This window comes from Podarcis gaigeae (assembly GCF_964106915.1).
Source record: "Podarcis gaigeae genome assembly, chromosome: 6".
NCBI classification, from domain to species: Eukaryota; Metazoa; Chordata; class Lepidosauria; order Squamata; family Lacertidae; genus Podarcis; species Podarcis gaigeae.
The window spans coordinates 63,259,950-63,281,716 of NC_139682.1; the positions used below are offsets into that span (position 1 = coordinate 63,259,950).

At 39.0% G+C, this 21,767-nt stretch overlaps 1 protein-coding gene across 8 annotated transcripts; it reads left to right on the forward strand.

Moving 5' to 3' along the window:
• The first annotated feature begins 324 nt into the window (after positions 1–324).
• On the forward strand, positions 325–19,858 carry SRSF11 (serine and arginine rich splicing factor 11). 8 transcript variants are annotated; one of them, XM_083743095.1, is made up of 13 exons: positions 325–459; positions 4,110–4,243; positions 8,406–8,515; positions 10,250–10,342; positions 11,872–11,904; positions 12,823–12,872; positions 13,852–13,979; positions 15,183–15,264; positions 15,706–15,837; positions 16,005–16,094; positions 16,900–16,995; positions 18,285–18,423; positions 18,542–19,858. In XM_083743095.1, exons 1-13 carry the CDS (start codon positions 332–334, stop codon positions 18,734–18,736), a joined length of 1,410 nt encoding a protein of 469 aa, XP_083599221.1. In that variant the 5' UTR covers positions 325–331; the 3' UTR covers positions 18,737–19,858. The 8 variants fall into 8 exon arrangements, with proteins under 8 accessions (XP_083599221.1, XP_083599222.1, XP_083599223.1 ...); XM_083743096.1 differs by having other exon boundaries at positions 18,545–19,858; XM_083743102.1 differs by lacking the exons at positions 325–459; positions 4,110–4,243 and adding exons at positions 4,257–5,521; positions 5,924–8,105 and having other exon boundaries at positions 18,545–19,858.
• The last annotated feature ends 1,909 nt before the right edge of the window (positions 19,859–21,767 follow it).

The window sequence follows — 21,767 nt, forward strand, 5'->3', positions numbered from 1 at the left end:
GCGGGAGTGGGCATGCGCAGGACGCTAGCTCTGCGTGTCTACCGCGGCTGGGCGGCTTGCTTTGAGCAGGCGCAGGACTGAAAAGGCTCTTGCGCCGAGGAGGCGCGGGGTAGGGCCGCGGAGGATTGTGGGATATTGCGGCCCAGGCTGGTTGGCGGCGAAACGATCGCTCGGCGGCGGTTAGTTGCGTGCGTGACGGGACTGCGATAGCTTGACGGGAAGCGCTGAGGGACACAAGGAGGAGGCCACCGTCCGGTTCTCCAGGGTCGTGGCGACCCCCTCTCCCCTCGATGTGTTTGTAGTGACGGGGGCAGGAGGAGGAGGTAGCGCGATGGCTTCAAGCAGCGGCACCGACGTGATCCAGGTCACCAACGTCTCCCCGAGCGCCAGCTCCGAACAGATGCGGACTCTCTTCGGCTTCCTGGGCAAGATCGAGGAACTGCGCCTCTTCCCTCCCGAGTGAGTCCCGCGCGGACGCCCCCTCAGGGGCCGCTTATGGCCGCCGCAGTCGCGCCTCATACAGGCCTAGGCCGCAGGGTGGCCTAGTGGAGGCCGCGGAGCCTCGCGCTCGGCTGCTTCCGAGCGCGGCGCGCCTACCAGGCCCAAATTGGTGGGGGCGACGACGGAGGAGGAGGAGCAGCTGGGCGCGAGGTTGCGAAGGCCGCCATTCTCAAAGCCATGGTCTCGCCTCACCATCTTGCGCTGGCGGAACTACAGTTGTTCCCCCCCGCCATTACACTTCTCTTCAGGGGGCGAAAGCGACGCCATTAGTCGCTTCGCGTTCCTTTCCCCAGACGTAATTTAAAGCCGGGTTTGAAGCAGGTAGAAGAGGGTATCGTGGCGAGTACTTCGCCGTGGACCTGCAAGAGTTTCTTAACTCCCAAGTTGTTTAAAAGGAAAGGAACAATGGAGTGACTTCTGCCACCACAGTTAAGCTGGCGAAGTGAAGAGAAGTTAATCTATAGTGGACTTTGCTGTGTGTAAGGACCGTGCGCTCAACTTCGTTCAGTTTAGGATGTGCTCAAAGAGGGTGCGCCCCCCCCCGTTTGTAATTGTTCCCAAGCTCCGTGTTTTTGGTTTTTTTTCCTAAGCCTAGTGGCTGAAAATGCTGAAATCAGCCCAATCTTTCAGCTGAGCGTAATTTATGGAGACAGTAACACATTGATTTATTTATTAAATACACGTGCCACTCTTCCAAAGGAGCCCAAATTTCTATTTTCACCAACAAATGTTCACAATATGTTATGTGAACTGTACTGTGAACGCCCCTTGACCTTGATACGGGTATTTATTGTATAAAAGGCGCCTTTATTTACACTTCTGGCGAGTGATTTCCCTTACTGGCAATATTTCACTGATGATTTTTGTTACCTGGTTTAGCATGGCTGTATAGTGCAAGTTGCAATGTTACATATTCCAAATTATTCCAGTTTCAAATTATGCTATCTACAAACCATACAGTTTTAATTTTTAAAGTTAACATGCACTGATAATGCCGAAAAGCAGTAATCTATACTGTCTGCAAATTTTTCAAAAAATAAGGTTATGTTGGTTCTGCTGGTTTGTAAATGAAACCTGGGAGCAGGAGAACATTGGTAAGGCCTCCCCCTCTAGCGCCTCTATATTATTGCTTTTAGAGTTCTCCAGGAGTTTGAGGGCAAAGACCTGAAGTGGGGAACCTCCTCAATAAGTGCCCTGCAATGTGCATTCCTGATTAAAATCCCAAGTACTTTATACACTTTGGTTTTGCAAATGTTAGTCATTGGAAGTTTAGTTTTAAAAAATACAGTAGACAATGCAAGATTGACTTCAGCCAACCTTCCTTGCTCTAGACCCTATTTGTCTGATAGGGTGTAAAAACCATGTGTAAATCATATTTATACCTGCTGTGACTAAACAAGGTCTGTTGTCTTGTCACCACCTGCCACAGTTCATTTCTCTGAGCCACATCTGTACATAATGTTAAGTAAATATTAATTCTCAGCCTCATCAATTAGTGTTTTCTGTCGATTAAACTAAGGCTGCAATCCTATATGCTCACAAGTCCTAGTGAACCCAGTAGGACTTTAAGTAGATATTAAAGGATTATTTTATAAGACTGGAATATATGTACACTTGTGAGGGAGTATATTTTAGAAATAGGCAGTAGAATGTGTTCTTCAGGAAAATGTAATAATACTATAAATTGATTGAATCTTGATTTGACATGTTTGAGTTGCAGTTAGTAAATACAACTTTTTAAAAGTATGGATTGTTTCCAAGGCTGCATCAGTTGGGTATCCCACAACCCTGGAGGGGTGATTAGATTCTGTTGCATGCATGGAAGTCCCTTGCTTCAGCAGAGCTAAGGTGTTGGATCTGGCCCTAGGTCATATTAATCTTACATGCTGAAATACTCTGTTAGGGAAACATTAAGCAAAATGCAGTTATGCTGCAATCCTAAGCACACTTGTCAGGGAGTAAGCACCGTTAGCTAGAATGGAATTTACTTCAAAATAAGCAAGTACAAGTTCAAAGACATTCAAAATTTTACTTGGAGATTGTTTTTATTGGAATCAATTACAGTGATGCCCCGCAAGACGAATGCCTCGCAAGACGGAAAACTCGCTAGACGGAAGAGTTTTCCGTTTTGGAGATGCTTCGCAAAACGAATTTCCTATGGGCTTGCTTCGCAAGACGAAAATGTCTTGCGAGTTCCTGCGGGTTTTTTTCCCTCCCCCCCCCTTTTTCTAAGCGCTAATAGCGCTATGCTGCTAAGCCGTCAATGGGCTTGCTTCGCAAGACGAAAAAAACGCTAGACGAAGAGACTCGCAGAACGGATTCTTTTCGTCTTGCGAGGCACCACTGTACTCATAAATGTTTTAGGATAGGACTTGGGAACTCAATAGCATGAACTTCACTTGTTTAAATGTTAAGGAAAGTAATACAGGTTTCACACTTCTCAATATTTAGGACAACAGTATGTTCCATTGAAAATAAGTGTATCTATGAATTTAAAACTATGAGTGGTATATAATGATATAATTATGTGTTTATTTAAAACACTACTATACCACCCTTCATCAATAATACTGGGGTATTTTAACAGGATAATACTATTCCAATAAGAGCAATACAATAAAATACATTACATTCCATAGTGGACCAGCCAGATCATGCCCAGGCTCCATATTAACAGCCCACAAATAGGCATTTATTGAAGAGTGAAGAGGTAGGTCTCTAGACAACTTTGAAAGCCCATCAGAATTATTGCTTGTTTTATTTTGGGGGATGGGGAGGCACATACTTAGAAGCTGGGCACAACGATAGAAAAAGCCGCCTTGATAGTCACAAGATTCAGTTCAGCAGATTACAACACAAGTGGGAGGGCTTTATCAAAGTGCTTAGCACTCAGACAAGTCTATGATATCCAACTCCAAAGCTGTTTATATTTAATGTGCTTCTTGTGGATAGTAACCTAGACAAAGTTCATTAAAACTTTAAAATTGCCCAGTTTGACTAATACTAGGTCCATTACTAATTAATTTCAGGAAGCAGAAGGTGTATTGTTAGAAATGAAGAAATGTTCTGCTACATTTCATCCGGGATAAACCTTCTAGCAACCTCTGTGGGTTGAAAAATATGTTTGTTCCAAATTAGCCCAGACTAGGTGCATGACAGAATCCCGTGTTAGTCATATATTGCTGCTTTTGAAATCTATCTGCAACTAATTTTAGATGGTGAAGGGAAATTGAAATGATGAATTTTCTACCTTTACCACTAGATGTCTCTTCCTCCAGAGATAAAGGTATTGTACTGCTGCCCAAATGGTGCCCTAGTATGGTATACACATCTATTGTGCTGCTGTGTATGACCTTATTTTGTAATAGCGTCTCTTGATTATTATTTTTTTGCATGTAGTGACAGCCAGCAAACCACAATGGTAGTAGAGAAGGCTAATACCCATCAGATCTCTTGCCTCTTGTGGCTGCTTCATTTAATGGCAATGTAGTATAATATGAAAATAAAATACCATTACAACTCACTTTCAGTTTCATCTTCAGTCAAGTAATTCACTGAGTTTGTTGGTCTTGCATTTAATATTCTTCCAATTTTTTTTTCCTTTCTAGTGACTCCCCTTTGCCTGTTTCTTCCCGTGTGTGTTTTGTAAAGTTCCAAGAACCTGACTCCGCAGTTGTGGCTCAGCATCTGACAAATACTGTATTCGTTGACAGAGCGTTGATAGTCGTACCATATGCAGAAGGTTTGTGAATTGTTTAATGATCTATGAAGCCATAGAATAATGGTACTAAATCCTGATGTAGCTTAATAGCATGAAGTTTAGCACGTAAAACATTGAAGCTATTTACCTATTTAAAACCCTTGGTATACTGACACTGCTTGCTTTTATCCAAAAGTGAAACAATTAATTATTCAAGCAAAAGCTGGAACTTGCCTGTCAGTCTTTTTGCAAAGGCATTTAGAATATTGATATGTTTAAGCAGCATTATTTGAATTTTTGTTTCATCAGGCCCCTTCAAGATAAGCAGTCTTTTAAAACTGATACATTTAAACAAGATAACTTGCATTAAGTAACTTGGCATGTGTTGTCGTATGATTCATTCTCATAGAGAGTGAGTGGAAATGTGCTGCCAGTTACAAGGCAAAGTTCTGTTTACCGTAGTTGACAATAATAATAAAAAAATACCCTCAGTACAAATTCTGGTACACCAAGGGTTTGATCTCAATTAGACAGAAAATATATCCAAAGGTGCTAAATGAGCACTGGGTGTTAGATCTTATTCCACATTTTCTTGTTCAGCCTTGCTATATTATCTAGAATTTCACTAAATAATAAACTCTTCTCTCTGTTATTTGTGTGTGTGATTTTTGTAGTGGAGAAGGCAAATGCAAAGGCCCTTCCAGATGACTGAAACAGTGGGGTCCTCTGCAGCTACAGGGGATTCTAGACATTAACTAAAGGCCAGCAAGCACTCAAGTCCCCAAGTGTTTTCCTGGTGTAATCACTTGTTAACAACATTTTTTTCTCTTCTTTTTCTTACATTTTTAGGGTGTTACAGTAATTTGAAAACAATGAGCAGGGTTTGGGAACATAATTCAATAATTCAGTACCAAGAAGACTGCTCTTCTAACGAGTTCTATTAAACTTCTGTAGATTTCATCACAACTATTTCAAAGGCACCATTAATTGATAAACTAGTTAAATCGCTTGATTACAGTAAAATATGTGTAGTCTTGCACTTAATTCCTGCACTCACAGGCAGCTGGATCTCATGGAGGTCAGTGGGATTTAAGCAGCCTAACTATGCAAGATTGTAGCGCAAGTCTTACCATTACCTGTTTTTATAAAAATATGTTTACACATTAACAAGGCAGAGGAATATGCAGTGTGCAGACCTGGCAAAGACCTAGTTGTAGGATATTCCTCACTGAAGCTATAAGTAGTGTAAACAACTTTTAATCCTGATCAGTTTTAAATTTCAGAGTAGAATATTTTTAGAATGTAATTGCTTCTGCTTTAGTTTGGAGAAAATAACAATTGAGATATAATTGTTCTTGCATGAACATCTACATATCAGGGCCAAACTAGATATGACAGTCTTTGCATTTAAACATAGACTTTCCCCAGTCACATAGAAAGAGCAGTTTGGAAGTTGATCTAGAACAGTTAACGAACTGAAGTGCACAGAATCCTTCCTGTGCCTGCAGCTTAACTTCCTTGCAATCTGTCCCTCTGTGTTTTTATCCTTATCTGAGCTCTGATGCTGAAAATATGCTCAATGTTTGCAGAAAGGGGCTGTGGGGAGGTAAGAGCAGGTTGGGGTAGGTTTCAGGGGCTCTCACAGTTTTGCTTTTATTATTAAAAATGGACCCGGACACCCTTTTTATGTGATTGGGGGAGGACTGCTGCACTCATATCTAGTTTGGCTCTAATAGCAGCAGTCCTTTCCTGTCAATTTCATCAAGACTTAATTTGGCTCCTACAGAATCACCATGTTTTAAGCGTTTAATATTTTTATCTATGAAATATTTTTATCTTTGAAAATACAATGTTCATTGTGCTAGAAAGATAAATCTGGCACTAAGAAATCAGCCAAATATATCGCTTGGGCCTCAATTTGGTGGTGTAGGATATGTGTACAGCTGTGTAGTTTGTGCGAGAACTATAATTGTGGACACAGTACTATATAAGAATACTAGGGTTTTTTTCTGTGAACTTGAACTACTTTGTTCTTGCAATTCTTCCATGTCTATGGAATCAAACAAACTACTCATCAGTGGTTCATATTGCAAGAACCTCATTTCTGCTAGGTACTTAAGCATCATTCAGTGAGGTATTTCAAATTGAGTGGGATTGTTCATATGCATTGAACCACATGCTTAAGTACTCTGCTGAATTTAGATCTTGATTTTTAACTAGTGGTGATGGGTTTAAAATTACCTAACTGGAAGTATTAAAATACTGTACTGTGCTAATCACAGCTCCCTGTATCACTTACATTCCTGTTCTTTGTGTGTTCATATATCTTGGTGTTGGCTATTGCTTTGTGTTCTAGACTTACACAAAGTTCACGGTAAGGCGTAGTACTATAAACTTCACTATGAAATTCAAGGATTTGGAAGGAACTCAGGTATTAACAGTGCCTTTGGGTGGGGTTGTGTAGGTTCTTTGGTTAATGTTTGTTTATTTTGTCTGTTTCTTTTTCTTCATTTCTACACATTCATGCAGTATTTCATGGTTCTAACAAAGCAGCAGTAAAAAACACTTGACGCATGAAAATTAACTGGTGAGGGGCCTCATTGCTTTTTTAAAAATTGTAGTTTTATTTCTGAATAACTTTTTTCCTAAAAATGAGAGGATCAGATGCATGACTACTTAATGGATGCAGATCTTCTATGAGGTGTCTCAGGATAAGAGGATTTTTAGTTAGATGCCAGAAATGTTATAGTTGCACTATTTGTGTGTAAACATAAATAATATCCTCTGAGACATAATTTTGCATGCAAAATTATCCCATAATCTCTATAGATAATGTTTATATTGATGCATTAATGCCCTGTATCTAAATGACCTTCCCCCCTTTTCCCACCATAACTTTTGGTATTGAAATTATGACAGCTCAGTGACAGAAGAAAGATAACAGTGCTGTGTATTATACATTTGTTTATATTATCGGCACTTCTCAGTATAGGTGGAAGGAACCATTACCTTTATTTAACAGTGGTTTTTCTTTTTTGTTGTTGTGTTTTACAGTTCTTTTCCCTGGTTCAGCCTGAACTATATACCAGGCCCTGCTGAAAATACCACCCAACAGTTTTCTTCTGCAGCTTATCCAGTTTCTCTTAAGTGCCCTGTACATATTGTATGTTTTATGATGAGATGCAGTCTTTTTAATATGTATTTCAGAAACGCTACTGGTATTTGCAAATATATAGTACAGTTGTCTTATTGAACTCTCATATTGGGGGCTTGGGCACATTAACAGATTAAGCCATACGTATAGGGCTTTTGCTGTTGGATAAATTACAACGATCAACATTACTCTTTGTCCCACATTGGACCTCTTTAGTAAGGTTATACTCTATTCAGGTCAGGCAGTAAAACTAGTCCCTTGCAGGCTACAAGGCTGCAGAGCAGAAATTTCTTCTGAAATGGCAATATGCAGCAGCATTCTTGGTATAGTAAGCATGACAAACAGTGGAGCATGTACTTTACTGCACAGGTAAGGAATGTGCCACATTTTAGGCATTTACATAAACACATACACATGGACACATATGCAGAACCTTTATTTGAAGCTCTGTGGAGACCTTCATATCCATGTGACATGTCAGCAAAAGCCCTACATTTTTTCTTACCTTCGCTTAAGATTTACAAAATTGTATGGTAGGTGTAAAAGAAATCATAGTGAACTGTACCATATTATTAACCCCTAAATCAAACTTTTTTTGTCTTGTGTATCTTGATTTTTCTGTGTGCTTTATAGTGAAGCAGCCGACACGAGTCGTTGTTCATAAAACAGCTTTTGAAAGTTGAGAGCACACCCCTGGAGAACCGACTGTGCTTGCTTACGTTTGGTTCATGACTTAAAAATCGAGTACAGGTGATGAAATCTTGGCAGTGTTAACAAACAAGTAGTGTGTATTGTGCTATTTTTTATTCTAGAACTTAACCTTTTGTAGAGAAAAAGGAACAGTCAAATTTTCACACATTGAAGTTTCATTCTGGCATACAAATTAATGATAAATTATTAAGAGATCAAACATTGTATTATAGCCAACATAAGTACTTGCAGCAAACTCAGGTGGTGTTTCAGGGAGACATTTTCTGGGTGTATTTGTGTGTGTGGTTTTTTAAAAAATCAGTGGTGAGTGTCTTCTAATGCAAAGATGTCTCTCTGCAGGAGTTATTCCTGATGAGACTAAGGCTTTGTCTCTCCTGGCACCAGCTAACGCTGTGGCAGGTCTTCTGCCGGGGGGTGGACTCCTGCCTACACCCAACCCACTTTCTCAGGTAAGTATACATCTTACAAGATGTATGCTAGAATGTACAACTGCATATATCTGTATTTTCTGAGATAACACCCATTACACCAAAACAGTTAGAAAAAAATGTATAACAGGATTGTGGCAGGTAAGAATCCAGATAACCATGCCTCTCATTTTAAAGAACTCTCTGGTTTAAAACTTGATTCATGGTTATGCTTTGAAAGATGTCCCATTTATTCATTAAAATATAAAGTGGGAATACATGCCAGGGGTGGGGAGACAAGCAGTTTTTGTAGTTGCAGAAGTGACTTTTGCAGTCTTCTAGGGTGTCCCCACTTCCAGTATAACAGTGCTTCTTCATGAGCAGTTAGTTGAGAGGATTAGCTGGCTGCATAACAAGGTTGAAGAAAGACAGTTTTCAGGCAGGCAACAAGAACTATCACACTAACACACAGTGTCATACTGGTAATGCTATTCTTATTTCTCACACAGCCTCCACAATACTTTCCCTGGACAAGGACTGTACTGTGGAGGCTGGAGTTAATGAAAAAAGCTCTCTAGCTTCAGAAGTCCCAGGAGAGGAGTATTCTAAAAGCTAACTAGAGATTTTCTTCAAAGCTATACAGAAGAAACCTCTGCTGTAGGTTTCAGAAAACTGCTTTCTTGGGGCTTCCAAAGGTCAATCTAGTCCTGCCCATGTTTTCTTGGATAAAACCCCTAAAATAGGTCTGTAGTCAATAAGTTTAGCAGCGCTAGATCCTGTCCATAATGGGATCTTGTTAAAAGTGTACAAGTAGTTTTAGTAGGAAGGCCGGCATTGAGCATAGGCTTGACCCTGTGCCATATGGTAGTACGTCTGTTGCAGGCTAGAATGCCACAGAACCCAGCAACTTAACCCCAGCTGCCTCTTAAACTTATTTTAAACTTATTAGCATGCTGTTGGTTAGACATCCATGAACTAGGACTGTCACCTGATTAAGTGATTAAACTTTAATTGTACAAGTTGCTGTCAGCTAATCAATTGATTAAATCTGCACCTGCATAGATGAGTAGTTCTTAAGAAGCAGAGCATGTTTTATGTATCAGGTTACTTGGAAGTAAGTCCCAATGATACAATTAATCTGCTTGGAAGTGCACATTGTGACTCCTTGCCTTGGTGGCAGGGTGGTTTACTCGTCCTCTTTCCTTTAAAGACAACAATTTCAACAAGTGAGGTGAAGGCTAGAAGTTGCACCAGTTATGTGTCACATGCATGCATCTTTCCTTCTATCACCTGTGGATTGGAGAGGAGGGAAATGTCAAACATTAATTTCTAAAGTCAATCAGGGACTTAACTAATTTGAAAATCTTAAATCGATTAATTGGGTTAATTAATCGAACTTTGCATTCCTAACTAGGACACACATGCTAGATAACAGGGAGTGATAGTATATATGCTTTGCAGAAAGCTCAGATTCAATCCCCAGAATCACTATTCAGGTAGCAGATAACAGGAAATACGTTTTCATATGCTGGAGAGCTGCTATGATTTAGCGTAGAAAATGCTAGGTTAGAATTATAGCAGTCTTACCCCTGTATAAGTCAGCTTCCTATGTCGCTTCATATTAATGTGCTGCAAGTCATTTTACATCAGTACTTGAACATTATGCAGAACAGTTCAAAACTATTCCTTGCCTTGTGCAGATGGTGGAAACTGTTTTCCTGATTGTAAATTCTGGTATAATATGCTGTGTACTTCTATTGATTCTCTTTATTATAGATTGGTGCTGTTCCCTTGGCTGCTTTAGGAGCTCCAACTCTTGACCCAGCCCTGGCTGCTCTAGGGCTTCCTGGAGCAAATTTAAACTCACAGGTATATTGCTTGTGTTACATTCACATACACTTAAGTTTATTTTTAATTTGTGAATTTAACAAGGGGGGGGATAAAAAATTATAAGCATAATTTATTGAAAATGAAAAATATTATTAATGTATACCATCATCAGTGCACCTTAAGGGTATGGTAACCATCAGTACAGCCATCTTGTTTCAGTAATCCAAATAGGTACCCACACAAAATTGGTGTCTGTAAGACATATGTTCAGATATAGCCAGGGCAGCGAGGTCCTCAGACCATTGCATGCAGATAGCAGGTGTTTATCCTTTAAGGCTTGCAATATAAGTCTTTCAGCAACTAAGGACTCACAAGTATTCATTTTTTGCTTGTGCCTTTAATTTCTGTACTGTGGGAATATAATTTCATAGTACATGAGCATCTGCAAATATAACATATTTTGCCACTACAAACTTGATATGGACAGCAACTTCAGACCACTGGAGAAGTTCATACCATATGTCTCAATGAGGTATTTTCAGCATTACACCTCCATCCAGCATTATCTGTAATAGGCAATGCCTTCCTTTACAGATCTTGTAGAGTGCAGCATACCTGGAATATTAATTTTTGCTGTATCAATCTCAATTTCAAATCTAAAGAAACATTCCATATTGATTTTGAAGCATTTTTTATTTGTTTAGGCTCTACTATATATGGTTTTGGACACTATATACTGCTTTGATCTAGAATTTAATGAAACTGATACTTAACCAAGAACATTCATCAATGAGTTAAATATGATTTTACATCAAGCATTACACCTCCAGTATAAAAATTACAATAATTAGTCTTTATATTATTTCTATAGATTTGTAGCTATCTCCCCAAGCCCCATTTGTTTAGAGACTCCATGAAATTTACATTTGTTTAGTCCTGCAGGCTTCAAACTGTGTTTTTTAACATCATGAAAATGCAAGATTTGAGATACAGTGTCATTGATACCCAACACTATTCCTCCATTTCATATAATTCAGATGAAACAGTTGATTTGTTAAATCTTTATCTCAGCCCAGTAATGGATCAGGGCCTATAAAGCTCAATCTGGACAAAACATTTGGTGAAACTTTGGTCTTTATCATTACTCATGTTCATATGACCCATTTGATATATAAAACACAGGGTAGCACTACCCACTGGCAGAGCTTCTTGTTGTATTTATTTTATTTTGCTTTAAAAGTTTTATTTGATTGAGATTTTCTTAAATAAATGAAATGGATTGTGTGTTTAAAATCGTACAGTCATATCTCAGGTTACGAACACTGCGGGTTGCGCGTTTTCAGGTTGCAGACTGCGCCAAACCCGGAAGTACCGGAACAGGTTACTTCTGGGTTTCAACGCATGTACAGAAGCGGGTTGCGAACGTGCCTCCCGCACGGATTGCGTTCACAACTCGAGGTATGACTGAATTAATGTGGCCTGTCCTCAAAGCCAAAGTTTTGCAACAGTTAGTTATTGTTACTTCATCAGCATATTCTGTATTATGAACTCTTACTCATTCTCTTTAGGGGTTCTCTCTACTCAAACAGGGCATCACGCAGGCAAGCTCTATATTTATATCTATGGTCAATTGACCCCCACTATCCTATTTCCTAGTGTGGCTAGATTTGATTAGATTTGCTTACCTTTAAAAATTTTGCAGATGAAAATTGCTGGAATCTTTAGAGTCGCATACCTATCTATTATAAAGGTTATGTAGAAAACTTGTAATCCGGAGCAAAATTTCTAAAGTGTGAGTCTCAGTAAACTCAGTGCAACTGATTTCACACTAAACAGATTAGGATTATGTTGCACTGGCTAACTTTAAAAGCCCATAGCTATCCATCATTGGAGTTCACACTTGGGGGTAACACAACTACTACGCAACTATCCACCTTGGAGACTAGCTATATAAGAACTTTTGACCTGTAGCCAAGCTTAATATATAATTTAGCTTGTAAAATAAAACTATAGGCACAATTGAGAATTAAATGTGCATTGCAACTTTAAAATCTAACATTACGGACAAAAACCACATCTGTCAGTTAGATTAAAGTACCATTAATGTTTAGAAAACAATTGCTACAAACATAGCACAAGTTTAGCTTCGCTCTTTTCACTCAACAGCTTAACTGTTAAACCCTTGGCATTTTAAACAAACAGTAAAATAAAGACCAGTTCTTCAGCAAACTGGACGCTCTCAATCAATGCAGCTGAGAATTAAGTGCTGACATTAACCACTACAGGTCAGAAAGAAAATTGCTGTTCTATGCCTGGAACACTGTGACCCTATCAGACAACATTAGGTGACTACTTCCATGAGACAGAGAATTTTTTTTTGCATATTCGCTTCTTTAATCTGCAAATGTCTGCTCATTTGGGTTAGATTTAGGGGCTGTTTGGATATTCTTTCCTTCCCTTCCGCAAATTTTCGACTTCTTTCAATGTTAAAAGCAATTTTTGATTAATTTTCTTTACAGTCTCTTGCAGCAGATCAACTACTAAAGCTTATGAGCACAGTGGATCCAAAGTAAGTTTCAATTTTGATGTTTAAACTGTATCATATTATAAAATAAATTTATAGGACACTTCATATGCTTAAAGCCATTGAAGCAGTGTAAAAGATAAAAAGAGAGTAAAACACACCTGGAGAATGGCAGTGCATGCACATCATGATAAACCATAGTTAATGGTTTACTGTGTACTTATGATTTTCCAACTGCTTCTCTCCACAAGTCTGAGTGGGAGTAGCAAACCATAATCCCTGGTTTAGCATTACATCCAAATAAAGGATCATGGTTTATTTGGGTGAAGCAAACCATGATTCTCAGTTCAGATGTAGCGCTAAGCCAGGGATCATGCTTTGCTTTTCCATTCACACTACAGGAGAGAAGAGCAAATTGGGAGCTGTCTTGGCATTCATGATAAACCATTAACTATGGGGCAGTGTGATCCATGCTCCTAGGAAACGGAGGTCAGTTTGTAGAGAGCCTCTAGAGTATTTTTATTGTGGAAGCCAACATCTTTTATTACAGAGGAAGCAACATTTTTTAATGCTGTTGCGGATCCAAGGCCTATTACGTTGCCAGTTCTTATCTTGTCTTTTTGCTTTTAATGCTTATATTGAAGTTTTGATTTTGTATTTTTGGTCAATTGAGTTGAATATACGTACTAGCTACCTATTCATCCAGATTTGGATAAACAGAGATGGGGAGCAGGACCCACTCTATTGGTTTTACTAAGATGCTTCTCTTCCTTTGGTTTTTTTCTCTCCCGACACGATTTTAATCCCAACTGCATACAAACTTTGAAACTTTTAGAATTAGTGCCCATGTTTGAATGAGCCATCAATCAAATGTTTTCTTATCATCACTTTTTCCTTTTGTGTTGTGTCGTGTTATGAGCCTATGGGTGGGGACTCCTGTTTTATTAATCATCTGTCAGTTCCTTTGTTACCATTTTCAAAAGAAGAAGGGAGTAAAAATAAATGATATATTTTTGGTTTCTAGGCTGAACCATGTAGCTGCAGGTCTCGTTTCACCAAGTCTGAAAACAGATACCTCCAGTAAAGAAATAGAAGAAGCCATGAAACGAGTACGAGAAGCACAATCCCTGATTTCTGCTGCTATAGAGCCAGGTAAACTGATCTTGACTGTCTTTCTTGTATTACAAAAACTACTTGTTGTTAGAATGCCAATGACATCACATTCTGCAGGATGGTAAGAATGGGGGCATGGGATTGAGAAGAGCTCCAAGAGATCTATCCAATGTCAATGAATGGGCAATGAATTGTCAAATGCTGTTCAGTGGAAGAAAGTATAAAGTGAGATGAATTGGTGCTATCTTTGTCCATATGCTGATGGGTTCTGAACTGGCAATGGCTGACCTGAAAAGATATTATGTAGTTGTTGTGAGTAGCTCCATGAAAAAGATCAACTCAGCATGCAACAGTTATGAAAGGCAAATTTTGTGTTACGAATAGTTTGGAAAAAGAGACCATAATGATTTCATACACCTGTGGTGTCACCACACTTGGAAGACTGTACAGCCCTAGTCTCAAAAAAGGATATCATAGAGCAGAAAAACATGATGCCCATCAAAATGGGCAGTTCTTCTACAAAGATATATGATGTATGGAAATCTGGTTTAGCAAAAACGATGAATAAGGAAGAATGTGATAGAGGTGTATAACATTTATGCATGAAGTAGAGTTTTCTTCATTGTGGGGTCATCCAGCAAAACTGAATGCTGGGTGATTCAGGACTGACAAAAGGCGGTACTTCACACGTGGTGATGGCTAGCTACTAACTTAGAGGGCTTTAAAGGGCAAATAGATAAATTCGTGGAGGATAAGGATATCAGTGGCTACTTGTCATGATGGATGTATCCTACTTCCTAGATCGGCAGCAGCATGCTTCTGAAAACACCTCTTGCTAAGTAACACCACCAGGAAGCCTTTTGTTCACATGCCCTGCTTATGGGCTTCTCATAGGAAGCAAATAGACTTCTGCAGAAGATGGGATCCTGCGCTAAATAAACCTTTGATGTGATCCAGCGTTGAACAAAACTTTGACCTGCTCGTAGATTTTAGGCACTTTGGCTTTAAAAAAAAATATTTTGAAAGTTCCTCATCTCTTAATGAATGTAAACTTGCAATTTCATAGAATGGTTGTGTTAAAGAATTCAGATGTAGGAATTGATGGTTTTTCTCTCTTGAGTAAAAAAAACCAAACTCATTCACTTTCAGCTTTTTGTACAGAGTGCCCCCGAAGGTGGGCAGCCAAACATAGATGTCATATGATAATGAAAGGATTCCAACTTTTTAATATTTTAATTCCAGATAAAAAAGATGACAAGAGAAGGCATTCAAGATCCAGATCACGTTCAAGAAGGAGGAGAACTCCATCTTCTTCTAGACACAGGTAAAATTTAGTGAGGTGGGATCATTGACAGTCCAAAATCAAAGTGCTTTAGGATATTTCTCTTATTATGCTCCTTTATAAATATATGGCAGTAGAAAAGAGTTTTGTGTATCTAGGATTTGAAAGTCAGTAAAAGGGCAAACTTTTACCAGGTTATGGGTGAAATTACGTTGCACAGAACATGTTCTCAAACCCTGATTATATCCTTGATTCAACATATTAAGCTGCATTTGTTGAATATTAAAACTAACAATTTAGCATGGTTGATGCTGGAAAGAGTTGCATCAAAAGATGGCCACAATTATTGTGAAGGTAACTTTTCTAACTTTTAAGGTCAGCTTCATTGAGATAAATTGAGAAGTTATGGGACAACTCAATCACAGTAAGTAAAGTACGGTACAATACAGTAAGATGAATATTAAATATTGTTCTGTTCAATAGACGGTCAAGAAGCCGATCAAGGAGACGATCTCACTCAAAATCAAGAAGCAGGAGACGATCTAAAAGTCCTCGGCGACGGAGGTCGCATTCCAGAGAGCGTGTCCGGAGGTCTCGGAGCACATCCAAACCCAGGTAATCTCTAGAAACCTAGTACATCCTTCAATACGAAAAGTATCAGAATTACAATCTTGGCTATTAGAAAGTCAGAGCTATAGCTACAGGAGTTTGATAAATTCATTATGCAAGGACAGAGAGAGAGCTAATCTGCTTGTACCTTTTTTATCTAATTGGTTTTTTAGAGACAAAAAGAAAGAAGAGAAAGAGAAGAAACGGTCTAAAACTCCACCAAAGAGTTACAGCACAGCCAGACGATCCAGAAGCACAAGCAGGTGCCGTATAATCTTGCATTTACTTTGCAAAAGTAATTGTGCATATCCTGCTGCATCGGACTGACCAAAAGAGGGTTATATAATATCAAAGAAAAGCATTTTCTTTGAACTACAGGGCTTCACATAACAAAGATAATGTAAATCAAACTTAATGAGTTCATTTATGTAAGTTTTCACTGTTTTTAGAGCCAGCAGACCCATTTCATGCAGGCATCTTGCAGTCTGAACTGTAGGTAGGCAGGTTGCTCTTTCCTATACACATAGCCCCCTTTTACTTTCCATTTCTAAGGAGTAACAGAACCATAGGGTTGTATCTGACACTGCGTGAGCAGAAAGCAAGCTGATGTGAGAGATATTTACCTTCCCTTCCTCACCCCATACCTTCTCCCCAAAAAGTCTGTCCAAAGGTCAGCTGCCCCCCCCCCCCCAACCAAGGAAGGCGATAGTTAATTCTTTATTGACAAAAGCTCGCACTTACAGCAGCTCCTAAGGTGCACCAGAAGCATACAAACGCTTCTAGTGTTTACGTAGCTGGCATTAACTTTCCATGTTTGTGCCCCAGTGGAGCAGTTGAAGCAACAGTGGGACCATGCACTCTCCCCCCAGACTTAGGTATCCTCATTTGACGGAGTACACACACGCAACCTGAGACTTCTCTTGCACAGAAGTCGTTGCTGTACCTCCCTCTTCAAGACCCTCCTGGTTCTGTATAGACAACATGGGTATGATGGGAATGTTAAAGTGATACTAAAAAACAATGGAGATGTTTATTTGAAGGCATCTTGACTTCTGTTATTAATTACAGAGAAAGACGGCGCAGAAGAAGCAGAAGTGGATCTAGGTCACCTAAAAAGCCCAGGTCTCCCAAGAGAAAGCCGTCCAGGTCTCCTTCACCAAAAAGGTTTGTTTGTTTAACAAATCCATAAACTGTAGACTTCTGCTTTGGGAAGGACACAGTGAGAAGGCAGCTGTCTCATTGTTGCAAGGAAATCCTTGGAGCATGTTATTTTGTTAATAAGTGTACTTAGATTAGCATGACTGTGGCCATTTGAGCAAACAATGGCATATACTGGGATATGTTAAAAGGATTATAGCTTTTATTATGTTATTTTTATAAGTGTTCTTTGTTATATAACATCATGTCAAAATTGGTGACCATATAAGTTGTAGAATTTCCTCTTTTTTATATCTGTACACATCTTGGTTTATTTAGTGTCTCCATTGTTGTCCTACTTTATGGTTAATTAGCGGCTAGTGCCTGATGCTGTCTGTGATTTTTTAGAAACAAAAAATAATTGTGTTTTTGAAAGGAACAGTGTAGTTTGTGAATTGGACCTATCACACCCAAAATTGGGTGAAATAATTTCTTAGTCTGCCATCTTGATTCAGAATGGCACCCAGAACCCTTGTGGTGATTCTGGTAATGGTAATTTGAGAGGTGGCCGAAGCTATGTCAAAATGGCCAAAGTCACACTAAAGTGATGTTTCAGTCCACCACCTTGATTCACAATGGTGCCAAGTAGCAACAAAGTCTGCTGTCCCGCCGAAGGAACCCTCATGCTAAGTTTGGCAATGATATTGCAAGAAGCAACCAAACCTGTGCCAAAAATTGAAGAAGTGACATTTCTCTCTGCTGACTTGATTTAAAATGTCAACCAGCATCCAAACATTTACAAAGATCACTATCGCCACTTTGTTTGGCAATGATATCTCAAGAGGCAGCTGCACCAGAACAGAGGGACAGACAAATCCCTTTCCAAAACATAAAATAGTTTAAAATTTTGGGCTGAGAAGGTATTTTAAAAACTAAAATCAGATTGATAGGAGGGCTTGTTACATTCATTTTAGTGCTTGTAGCCAATACGGTTGATATTTTTGTGTGAATAATTTGATATACTTCTAAGGAGAGTGGAATTGTTTGGATGGGTTTTAGTAAACTAGCTTTTATAGAATTAAGGGCAAGAGTAAATTTCTTTAGCTTGAATCTGAATATTACCAACAGATCAGTCCAGCAAAAATCTCACCCCTCGGCAGAACCAGTTTTGGATTTACAGCTTGCCATAACCATACTTTTTGTTCAAATTTGGCTTCTGGCTACTTGAAGGGGGGCGGGGAGGAGAACTGAAATATTTCACTGATCCTACAAAATGCCTATATTTCTCAGTTTCTTGAATTATCTTACTGCCTTAGGCACAAAAAAGAGAAGAAAAAGGATAAAGACAAGGAGAGAACCAGGGATGAACGCGAGAGGTCAACAAGCAAGAAGAAAAAAAGTAAAGACAAAGAGAAGGATCGAGAGAGAAAGTCAGAGAGTGACAAGGATGTCAAAGTATGCTTTAAAAATCTGTTTTGTTTGTTTGTTTGTGCAATGCCCTACTTAATCCTAGAATCCCAAGAGCCTTTAAGCATGTCTTACATATTTTGCTTTGTGTTTTATCTTGGCAAAGCAGGTCACAAGGGATTATGATGAAGAAGAACAAGGCTATGATAGTGAAAAAGAGAAAAAGGAGGAGAAGGCAGCAGATTCTACTTCCCCAAAACATAGGGAGTCACCAGCCGAAAAAGGGAGCGGAGATACAACAAGGGAGTCCAAAGTCAATGGGGATGATCATCATGAAGAGGATATGGATATGAGTGACTGAATATTGCCTTGGCAGTGAAAACAGTTGCCGACATGCATCAGTGTCATTCCTGTGTGATTCCTTTATGCTGTACTTGTTTAACCTTTTAAGCTAGATGTACACAGCTGTAACTATAACTGGTTGTAAAGCTCCTGATATTAAATAATTACATCAAAAGCTTTAGAGAAAGTGATGTCTGGGTTTCCATTCTTGTTATTGGCCAAACTGAATTGAGTAGCCCAGCAGTTCTTATTAAACTTGGTGCTGCTTTTTTCATTTTTGAGCAAAAAGCTGCATGCATCTTTGGCAGGCATGGACTGTTTGTGTTGTATGATCTTTTTAGTAAACCAGCTCACCTACAATAGTGTTTCTAGAGTTTGATTCATTTGCGGTAATAGAGCAAAATAGGGAATGCACTGGCTGCATGTTAACTGTGGCAAGAACATCCTCATCTCCTACAACATGGTGGATCTACTAAGGGTCTTAAATGTAGACAAAGAAACTAACATTAGCTTCATCTCGAAACAAACGTTCTGATAGAGATAGATAACCTTTTTAGCCTTGTGGCTAAATCTTTTTGTTGTGGATTTGTTTGGCTTTGGCAAGGTTGAAATGCACTAGCCTTTTTTGATGCCCAATGTAAGGTGAACTTCGAGTCTAAATCCTTCTCAGGTGGTGTGTTTGATTTTTGACAACTTGGACTTCTTGAGATAGTAATGCAAAACTTCTGTAAGACAGGAGGGAGTGAACCTTATGTAGTTAGTTCTTCATAACTTGCGTTTATTTCATTTTGTTTCTATGTGTAAAAACCCTGCAAAAAAGGATAGTGCATTTTAAAAAATTGAACTTCATGATAATTTTAAAACATGATGATTTTAAAACAAGTCTACTTGATAATGTACTTGATCACAAGTTGTATAAACTAATAAATTTGTGTTACAGTCACTGAAGTAGTAACCTTTTGCACACAGTGATTTCCTGTTATTATGCAAAGTAGTTGGGCAACCTCTTTTAGTTCTGGACGTTTTTGGAGCATTTACTTTTGTGCTGGTAAAAACAAAAGTAGGCTACAGTCTGTGCCATGTTGATGTACAGTTTCTGAAATTGTTTTACAAGACTTTGATAATAAAACCCTTAAATATACACTTGTATTTGTACTACAGTGTACATGTATCTATTTATGCTATTGACTTGTATGGCATTACCTCACTTGTCTCCTATTCACGTTTCCACTTTGGACCAGGCATAAACTGATGCATAACTCTGCTTCCAGGCATTTCCCACATTACTTTGGGAATGGGAGAACAAACAAAAAAAGTGTTACAGCAAGTCCTTAACAGAGGAAATATACAATGTAGTCTAAAGCTTTCGTTATCACTGGAATGTCAACTCCTGTATTTCTATTTTTTTAAAGTGGGAAAATAAGGTAACATCCAAGTGCCATTCATTCTGAATGCCAATCTGTCAAAGAAAACTTGCTCTGATAACCAGTGGAGGCTGATAGAAGTTAAATGTTAGTAACCATATTGGGTGGGTAACCTGTGGCTATCTAAATGCTGTTGCACTCTCAACTCCCAGCAGTATAGCTGGTGGTTAGGATGATGGAAATCAGTCCAGCATCATGTGGAGAGTCACAGGTTAGCCATGCCTGACCTACATTATTTGTTTGAATTTTATAAATTTAACACAAGTAGCATATGAAAAATGACATTTTTCCACAGGTGTTTTACAGTGAAAATTGCTATTTAGAATAACTTCTTAGAATTTATGGATATGTAACTTACTAAATAACTGTGAGGTATTTTCTCAATATAGTGAAGTATATAAAGAATGTCTCCCAGCCTTTTTTTTTCCTAGAAAAAATGTAACCTTACCCTCAGAAGATAATGAAGCGCTCTTGTCTTTAGATAGCTCCACTGATGAGTATGTGCTGGAAGTCTCGGTTAATTGTTGTGGTTATTTGTGACTATACAAAGCAATTCAAAAGCAATCCATTTATGCTGAGGTCTCAAAAGTAGATTGAAACTGTTTTGGTGCTCCTAAGGGCCAAACTAGATGATGCATTAAATGTGATTGTAGTTTCCCACCTTCCCAAGTTTTGTTTTTTGAAAAATAGCTATATGATGGGGAACTAGTCTAGAAATGCAGAGAGGAGATGCATAACATTTTCCCCAAACTGTGTGCACACAAAACACACAGCTGTTAAGGGTGGAAACTGCTGCTTTTCTCTGTCGAACAGCTTAGGGGTCATCATTGGGTCTCCAATGCCTTTATTTATTTAGACATGCAAATATGATTCATTGTTTTTAAACGTCTATTTTGGCCCCTTGACGTGCTTGTGAAAAATGGAATAATAAAAAACCAAGTGACTCAAAACCTGCATATAGAAATAAGTGTGGCTCAGATGTAGACTGACTATATACTTCTGTAAAGCCGCATGCACACTGATGCAGCATTCCTGAAGCTGGTGTATCCTGAGCAAAGTTGCAAAACAGTCGTTTTTTGGCATTTCCCCGAGAATCAAAATGCATTCTGGTCTATGTCAAAGCTGACCTTCAATCCCGTATAGACCATGACCTCAAGTTATGACAGCAGTTATGATACAATCTCCTGAAACACATGGTAGCTGCTAATCCAGCACCATTCCACACAGGTGCTGAGAGGGAGGTCCTGGCGTATGCAGCTTGTCACCTCTTGGGCAACGTGAAAAGGGTGGCCATCACTGATCAACTTTTAGCCAGGTAGATGGTATGTGGAGATACTACCGTTTAACAAATAGGGCCTCCACATTTGTGCTGTGAGCTTGGAGGCAACACCATGAACTGAGCAATCTGCTACTGTTCACAAACGAGCATTTTGTATCTAGGGGAATGCTTTGGAGGGATCTTTTACTTCGTAGGTCTGCTGAGGATATCTTGTTGAAATGAATTGGTTGGTTGTGCGATTTGAATTTCCTTGGTTCCCACGTTCTGTGCCAAAAGAGATCTTTCGTACCCATTTTTGAAGCTGTCGTCTTGAGTAGAATCCTGCTGAGGAGGAAAAAAAGCTCATG